General features: G+C 46.9%; 1 protein-coding gene across 1 annotated transcript; it reads right to left on the reverse strand.

The window, feature by feature from the left end:
- Window positions 1-1,654: 1,654 nt before the first annotated feature.
- HRG_05290 (uncharacterized protein) lies at window positions 1,655-2,947 on the reverse strand (the record flags this gene model as incomplete). Its single annotated transcript, XM_044863761.1, has 1 exon — window positions 1,655-2,947. One exon carries the CDS (start codon window positions 2,945-2,947, stop codon window positions 1,655-1,657), a length of 1,293 nt encoding a protein of 430 aa, XP_044720293.1.
- Window positions 2,948-9,468: the final 6,521 nt, after the last annotated feature.

The raw sequence follows: 9,468 nt of genomic DNA on the forward strand, positions 1-9,468 counted from the left end.
ATACGGTCTTTCTTAATCTTTATGCCTTTCTGCGAACGTGAGGCTATCGTGTAGGTAGGCGTTGCCTTCTAGAAGAGCCTAGTCTCGTCGGCGTTATAGATATCGTTCGAGTTATACGTAGCGCAGAGCTTTTGGGTCTCGGTAAGGGCATCGTTAAAGTCGTGTTGCTCTATGGTCTTTGACTCGCCGTGCTATCGGTAGCGCTTAAGACTATGCCTTTTCTTAAAGCCGTCAAGCCAGCCCTTTGAGAAGCTTGGTGTAGGCTGCCCACGGAAGTCGGGCATCGTGTTCTATAGCTTCTGGGCTAGCGAGACGATAATGTCGCTATTAATAGGGTGCCCGGCGTTATTAAATCGCTGGAGGAGCTCGTAAAGGGCGGCTTCAAGCAGCGGCTGGTCTGCAGCCCGTCTTTTGAGTGTGTGGGGTGTGTGTGAGTCGTCAACGTAGGCGAATTTGGCGCTGAGGGTCTCGGAGATCGTAGATTGAGCAAATTTTCGTCCCTACTAGTGGTTTGCCCACGCAATAATATCCGAATGCCTCTACATCGCGTTTTCTCGCGCCTTTTAACGAATTCCCTTTCTTTGAGCTTAGGAAATGCCTTGCCGACGTATCGATATTACCCTTCCTATTTTTCTAATATATATAATATATATAGAATTAATTATAAAATAAGATATTAAGGTAAGGATTTAGAAAATATTATTGTAGGGTAGCTAGCTAAAATATAGTAGGTATATACCTATATAAGATAAACGGATTTGTCAGCAAATACGGCGCGATATCGCTAGTATCGGGAGATAAGGAATTTTATAGCCAATTATTGCTCGTGCACATATATCTTATCGCTAAAGCCAGACTATCGCTATAGCACGTGATCGTTATAGCCCAGGTTGACTGTACAGCGATGTAATCGACGCCGGTCCTTTCTGCAGGTCTCTGCCTGAGCTTATGACGGTGCTTTCGGGCCAGAGAAAAGTGAAGCTTGGCGAACTCGCTGGTAAAGTCCTCAAAACCGGGATGGCTCCGGACAGACAGGTTGGGACGGACATATTGCAGGGATTATCGCGCTAAGCATGGGTTAAAAGCCATCGCGCCTCGACTACAGCCTGAACAGGCATAAGTGCCATTTTTCAGTCAGAAGGGAAATCCACTAGTATACAATCCTGGGTAGGCCGCTGCTGCAGTCCCAACTGCGTTTGTTTCGCGTGCCTCTGCCGTGATGGAGGCAGTTCACTCGGAGGCGGTCGCGTACCTTGCTGGCAGTGACGAGAGCGAAACCCTGGGTGAAGGCATAGCCTTGGAACTAGCGAAGGGCTTTTTCGGGGCTGTTCACTTCGTCCCCGGTAATAGGGGCGCGTCGATGCTCTTGTGGCAGGGCTTCTACAGCTTTGTCGAAGGCGGAGCGGACGTCGTCAGGGAGGCTGTCGCGGTACAGCATCTCCATCGGTTTTGCTTTCGTGTCGGACGTGATGCTGGATCTCCATTGAGCTTGATCAATTGAGGACGCGATCCCATTGCGACGCACCTGGTCAGGGGCAATGGACTGTTATCCTATTTGGGCTGTAGTCGAGGCGCGGTGGCTTTTAACCCATGCTTAGCGCAATAATCCCTGCAATGTGTCTGTCCGAACCTGTCTGTCCGGAGCCATCCCGCCTCAAAACCCTTGATGCATGCCCTTGCCTAAGAAATCCCTGAACAGCTCCTCGAAACACTGCTTCGACAGCTGGGGCAGCTTGCTCCTCCAGGCGTCCTTTCCGTGCTTGACCCGCTTTTTATTCTCCTCGGCGACCTTGCCCTGCACGCACTGGGCGGCTTCCTCCGGGTCCAGCTTGTTGTTGAGGAAGGGTCCCCACTGCTCGAGGTCGGACTTGGACAGCCCGGCCGGGGGCTGCAGGCCGACGGGCTTGACGCTGTGCGCGATCTCGTTGTCCGTGATCTCGTCGTCCATGTCTGGCGGTGGGCTGTCCTTGTCCTTGGGGGAGGGGCTCTTGCCGTCCGGCCCGGCTATCGTGAGCTTCTCCACCAGCTCCACGCCGGGGCCATAGTGTTTCGCGAAGCTGTGCACGGCTTCGACGGCTATCTTGAAGGGGTTCAAGAAAAACTCGCCGGCGACTGACCAGAAGTCGGTCTTGGGGTCTTCCGCCATGGCCTTTATGCGCACGAACTCGTCCCGCACGCTGTCCTCGGCCTCCGTGACTCCGGGGACCCAGTCTCGAGCCACGTCGTTGATGGTGTGCAGGGTCCCTTTGGTGATGAGCCACGCAATCTTGGCGTTCCGCTCGGCCGTCGACATGTTGCCCTTCAAGCTCTTGTATTCGGCGACCTCCTTTTGGTAGTTGGTAATGATCTCGGGGACGCCCGGGAAGTAGTTTTCGAATATGATGAGCTCCACATCGTCTTTGTACGCCAGCGTCAGCGTGGCTATGAGCGCGGCCTTTTCGCCGGTCAGCATGTCCGCCTTGATGCCCTTTATGTCGCCGTACAGCTTGGCCGTCCGGTCCTCGATTTCCTTGACGCCGGGCATCGTGTCGTTGATGACGCCCACCAGCACCGATCCGACCTTTTCGAGGCCCGAGAGGTGAGAGTCGCCCTGCACCGCCTGTATGCGGGCCGCAGCAGCGTTCACGATGTTGGTCACGAGCTGCAGCAGCTGAAGCTCGCTGATGCCCTTGACTAGCGTGGCCTTCAGCGGCAGTCGTGCCTCTGCAATCTCCTTTCCGGGCCCTACCGCGGCCGGCTCGACCTCCGGGATGGGTTCCTTGGTCGGTTCCTCGGGGGTTTTCTTCGGCCCGGGTTTTTCTTCATCTGTCTCCGTTGAACAGAATTTCAAGTCTCTCTTGCAGTTCCCTGAACCAGATGGGTCTGACCCTCCTTCGGCCTTAACTGGCTCCTCTCCATCAGGAATGCCCGAGTTATGCGTGCTGGGTGATGTGGCACGCGTCGCCATATATTTGGAGTATTTGGCAACAGCCTCTGACTCCTTGAAGCTCTTAACCTTTGCTTTTGCATCCTCCTTCGAAGATTCAGTTTGAACACCCCTCCAATCTTCCTGTGCTCCGCTGGCACGAAAGTTCAGTTTAGTTGGGAATTCCAGGTAGTCTGGATTTTTCGTTGCTTTTGATTCGAACCCTTGTACAAAGGATTCGGCAATTTCTTCATCGGTTTGGTCTTGAGGGAGGAACTTCTTTGGTACTTTTGCCCACCTCCCGACTTGGTCGACAGGGAGGAACATCTTTGCTGGTACTTTTTCCCAACTCATTACCTGCGAGAAGGGCACGCCATCTATAGCTGCGAATTCGGACTCTCCAAGGCCGCTTCCCATATGTTCCAAAGTTCCGTCAACGTCAATCATATTTGGCGAAGCTCTGATCTTATAGAGGTAACCGATTTTTGTCTTATAGCCGTAACCGATTTTTGTCTTAGAAAGGTGACCGAATTTTGTCTTATAGAGGTAACTGGTTTTTTTCTCGGACGTGGTAAATCCAAGAGCCCATTCCGGTTTCGAGGATGTGGCAACAAAAGCTGAGTTTTCGGGGTCCTTACTGACGTGATAGTATAGACGGTAATCCCTCGTCTCGGCAGACGCTTGAGGGAAAAAGCCTCCGGCTTTCTTTATCTCGGTAGGGGATCTGGAGTCGCCGCGCCAGACAATGGATGGCGGATATTCTGGTGGTTGGCAGCCCACCATTGAGGTCATTAAAAGAGGAAACCATAGCTTATTCCCCAGAAACTTCATTGTCGTATTGTCTGTCAAACAATTGGTTTAGACGTTAATTTGGAGTGGATGAGTAGCAGGGCTCGCACGTTGTTGGTGGGAACAGCAAGTTTACGGCAGGACGAGGCTTCGTTTTTATAGACTAGACATGTGCATGGCCACTCCAATGAAATCAGAAAAGCCCCGTCAGTACTCGTACATCGCGAGGACCCTAGACAGCATGCATATCTAAGGCCCTGAATTAAGGACATTTCATTTCAAAAATGCAAGAGTAGGTGCGACATTTCCGCATAACTTACTCGTATTCAGCATACGAACTCAGCCATATAAGAGGTGGGGAATTTCAGCTGGGAACCGAATGTACGAGTAGGGGGGCCTCATAAGTCGATCAATTAAATAATTACATAAATGGAATCCTGTTCCACTCAGCCATGGCACCCTGCAAAAGTGGAAACGCGCTCCGCCAGGCGGTGCGCAAGTGGCTGTTTCATAATGCGTGGTTCGCAGTACCCATCCCCCCACAATTGGACTGATTCAAACCCTGCGATCTTGGTTACGTGCAGGAATTATCGACGAAGTTGATAGTGTGCTGCTCGATGATACCGTGTTGGAGGAGGTTAGCGACGGGACTCGTTCGGAGGATGGTGAGGATTGAGGCGATATACGAGGTTGGCGATAGCTTCATCAATTGCCCGATTAGGAAATCCGATTTAGCGTGATAGGGGTCGTCAACGGTTTCCACATCATGGACATCAATCCACTGATCGCGCCCGTGGACCCAATCCACGATCGTTTGGCTGAGTAAGCCGTCAATTCAATCCATAAATGCCTTCGTGGACGTGGGTGGATTGATTCCCTACCCTGTCCGGCACGTGAAGTCGGCGGCACGTTTGCACGCATATCTAAGGGCATGGGTGGACCAGCAGATGCACCGAAGGACGCAGACGAACTCATACAAGCCAACATGATTGCACGCCAACATTCTAACGCCTGATGGCTGAAGCGGAAGTTCACATTCCCACTAACCCTTCCTTCTAGTTACCGGTACCAGAGATGCATTTCGAACTCTCGGGCCGCTCGGACGGCTTCAAAACGTTGTTGTCCACATCCGCGGATCACCAGCTCGTATACGCCGATTCACAGAACTTGCAGGCCGTGGAATTCCCCTGGATAACAGTACAAGATGGAATAGTTGGCATGAGATGCTACGCGTCGCAATTGAAAAGGCCTCAGCGATCGATTCCTACTCCAAGCAGTACTTTGAGGATCTCGAAAACGACTATCTGTCACCGCAAGATTGGGAACAGTTACGTATCATACTGGACTTTCTTAAGCCTTTTTACCGGGCCACTAAAGCGATGGAGGGGGACTCTGCAACGATCGATCGTGTCCTCTTTATGATGGATATTCTTATGCAGCATTTCAAGATAAGTCTTGATAAGTATAGATCTAACCGTTTCTTTTCTCCGCGCATCTTGAGAAGCTGGCACGCCTTCGATAAGTACTACTTGAAGACTGAGGATTCACCCTACTATACGGCAGCGATGATTTTTCATCCCTCGCGCCGGATAGGATACCTAAAACACAATTGGGACAAAAAGTGGGTGCGACCTGCCATGCAGGCTGTGAAACAGCTTTGGAATAGCTTCAAGGCTCAGGACCATATCAGCTACTCGGTTTCGCACGAAGAATCCGTATGCACAATCACGGATCATCTAGAAGCATTTGATCTTATTGCTGAGAAGCTATTGGTAGGTCTCAATGCATGCATGCACAGATGATAGAGGTAACTGGTGTGTTGTAATCGTCTATGATCTTCTAGGAAGGGAGGAGGCCACGAAGCTAGCTATGTGGCCTCAGCTATCCTCAGCCGTACACGTGATAGCGCACGTGAGCTAGCTAGATGAGTACAATGGGTTACTATAATTCCCACACTGGCAACTTTTCTTTTGTAGTTGCAGCTGCTGTAACGAACGAGGTAAGAAGACCTAGTTAGGTAGGTCATGACAACGAACTATGCAAACCGGAAGGACCTAGTTAAATAGGTCGGTTGTGATAACTAAAAAGGGGAAATAGAGCCCTTTAACTATAGGAACAATTTAATCGTAAGCCACTCGATAGATTAGGGGCGCGAGATATATCCTTCTATTCGAATTATTAGACTATTAGTATCGATAAAGCGTTCGAGAGCTTGGTTTAGTAATGCCTTCGCTATAGCATTAGCTAGGTTATCTGCACCGTTGATCTAACGAATCTCCGTAATCTCCCGTTACTCGTATAACTAACGAAGGGCTATAATATCGATTATTAATCGTTTCTCCTTTATCGTGCCTAGTTTAATAAGGCATTCGTAAAGGGAATATAAGTCCGTATAAACGATAAGAGGGATAGAAGGAAATCCGAGGCGGTCTATAATTATCTTTAAAGTCGTTATAAGCGATATTCCGATATCGAATCCGTTAACTATCCCGTAGATCTCTAAGGTAAGAACGCTACGGGTAATACGTTTATACTTAGTCGAACTTTAATATACGATATTGCCTTCGATCTTAAACTATTTATCTCTACTATTAGTCTCGTTAACGAGCGTAATAACGAATCCTAGCTAGGAGGATAGGTCCTTATTATTCGTAAAAGATCCGTCGGTAAAAATAATAAGCTTTATAGTAGCTAGATTAATTAGCTTATACGTAAGGCCTCGTTATTAGTAATCTATTTACTATTATAAGCGCTTATTTAGGATAGTATAATCCTTATCGTTAAGGGCTTAGATTTAAGCTATAACTAAGATATCGAATAAAGCTTTAGGTTAATAGATTAAAGCAACGTATAATCCTCGGGCTCTTTCCTAGACGTAGCGTTAGTATTAATTAAATGCTTTCGGGTTAATAGTAGTGATCTTAGCTACTTATCCCTTCCGCTAAAGTAATAGGGATCCTATATTTAGTAGGGTTAGTTTTGCACTATTAAAATTAACTATTATTCCTAAGGTTATCGACGTCTTTAGCTTTGCTCGAAATTATATATCCTCGAGCTTTTCTTCTTTACGGGTAGAAAAGCTATTAGTTCTAAGTATAAGGGTATTATTAGTCTATATTCTAATAATACTAAACGTGTCGGGGTCGGTATTTATAATTAAAAGGCAAGAGTCGTATATTAATATAGATATATTAAGGTTTTAGATATAATATTACTAATATATAAAGGCTATAGCGGCCGAATACTAGAAAAAAGGCCTTTATATAATAGGTCTATAGATTTAAGTTAAGGCCTATAAGGAATATACTATATATATAGTACTATAGGTACCTTTCCTTTTACTATAACCCTTAAACTTACTAGTAGCTTATTAAGTATACCTTTTACTTAGAAAAGTAATTAACTAAGGACTATAACTACCTTAGCTATAAGGCTAGCTAAAGCTACTCTTACTTTAAGGTCTAATACTATAACTATTATTACGGCTAGGTATATATAAGCCTTAACGGCTATAAAGATATATTAGTACTATAAATAAAGACTTAAAGCTAAGGAGTATAAGAGTCTTTAACTATTATAGGTTATAGGCTTAGGCTACGGCCTAAGCCGTATAGTTATATACGGAGGGCCGGATCCTATACGTATATATACGGGCTAGCCGCATATAGAAGAGCTTTATATAGCTTATTAATATTATCCTATAGACGGCACCTACGTATACGCCTCTGCTTACTCCGTAATAGTATAAGCTATAAACTAATAAATCTAATAGATATCTCCCCGGAAAGGGCGCCGCTTCCCTAAGGGAGCACCCCGCTACCCCCTAAGCGGATAGGAAGTATCGTAGCTATCCTAGAAGCGATTAGAAGCGCGATAGCTAGCGAGAAGAATAAGGTTCTCGCTGCACTAAGGGAGCCGTCTACGAGACTAGCGTTAACCCCTACGACCTCCGTAATACCGGTTACGGCGGTAGCACCACCGATATAGAAGCTGCTTCTATAGCCGACTTAGGACGGCAAGCTTAAGTCCTTCTACTTCTTCCTTAGCCGGCTATAGACGAAGTTTATAATAGACGAGAAATAGGGCCTAAACGGCTATCGTAATATAGCGTGGTATTCGCTCCTCTATACGCTACCGGAGCCCTAGATACGGAGGATCTCCGGATTCTAGGATAAGGGCGGCCCTAGGGGTAGACGCGACCTATAGGACTTCTTTTAATACCTTATATATACGTTCGGCAACGTATAGGAGCGGGAGAAGGCGTAGGATAGGCTACGGACCCTTAGGTAGAGGGATAGGCAGTCCTTTAGCGAATTCCTCCCCGACTTTAAAGAGACGCTCTTATAGGCGGCGGGAACCACGGTATAGGAAGATAGCGCGAAGCTTATATAGTTATAGAACTTAATTACGCTAGCCCTATAGGAGCTACTTATCCCCGTAATTATACCTACTAACTACGGCGAGTATATAAGCCGGTTAATAAAGGTAGTATAGGGCTACGAGTAGACGCCGCGTTTCTAGAAGCTTCGTAAGCGTACGCCGTATAGCGGTAACGGGATTACCGCCCCTCTATAAGAGGAATAGCCGACTATCGATATAAACGGGGATACCCTAATATCGGCTACTTATACGGACTAAGCTAAACGCAGTAGGAAGTCGTTATTAAATATTCCCTATACTATTCCGCCCTCTAAGTAGCGGGCGAAGTAGGTAACGAGCGAGGAAATCGGGAAAAGGAAGGCTAACGGCCGCTGCCTACGTTATAGTACGTCTATATACTTTATATTAAAATGCCCCTTCCTTCTAGCTAAGCGGCCTATAGTAGTTCGAGTAGCAAAGATAGAACCGCTCCTTGCCTTAAACGATAAAGAGGACTCCGCGCCCCTAGGCCCGGAGGAAAAAAAGTAGCTCCGGAGTAAAGACGGGCTCTAGAGCCCTAATTACTAGCACTAGTAAAGGAGAAGGAGGAATTATCCGCCCGTATAAAAGAGGAGCCTACTTTAATATAGGTTATAATTAATAACTCTTTACCCGTCGCCGCCCTTATAGACGAGGGCTACTAGTGCTACGCTATAGTTAACGAGGCGCTTATATAAGAGATATAAGTACCGGTAGAAAAGATCGCCCTAAGGTAAGTAAAGGGCGCCTTAAGCGCGATAGAAGGTGCGGTAATTAGGGGTATTATATAGCTAGCTATAGAGGTCGACGGCTACTATAAGCTTATCGTGGCCTATATAATCCCCTAACTAGAGTTTCCCTTAATCCTTAGGAAACCTTAGTTATTATATATAGAGTTATACTCGGTTCTATACTAAAAGAAGCTATAGTTTAGGCCTATATAATAGTAGGTCTACTACGACGATAGTTCTATAGGCGTAGGACTAGGCGTGCGAGCTTTATACTCGGCCTAAGAAGTCCTTGCCTCTATCTTCGTAGGAACCGTGCGATAGGTAGAGCGGAAGGAAGGCTAGGCAGCGGCTAACATAGCGGTCTACGTAGTTAGCCTAGCGGATATCGATAAGGCCCTCTAGACGAAGAAGCTAAAGTCGCCCGCTAAGCTATAGTAGTAGATACTAGAGCGCTTTTACGACCTCCTACCGCTATTTAAGTCCTAGGAAGTAGATAAGCTTAACCTATATAAGCTAGGGGTAGATTATAGGATCGTACTCTATACTAATAAAAAGGGGTAAGAACTACCTATACCGTTTAGACCGCTATATAGTATATTATACGTAGAGCTACTAGTGCTAAAGAAGACGCTAAGGGACCTCTTA

The sequence above is a fragment of the Hirsutella rhossiliensis genome, assembly GCF_020360975.1.
Source record: "Hirsutella rhossiliensis strain HR02 chromosome Unknown scaffold00005, whole genome shotgun sequence".
NCBI classification, from domain to species: Eukaryota; Fungi; Ascomycota; class Sordariomycetes; order Hypocreales; family Ophiocordycipitaceae; genus Hirsutella; species Hirsutella rhossiliensis.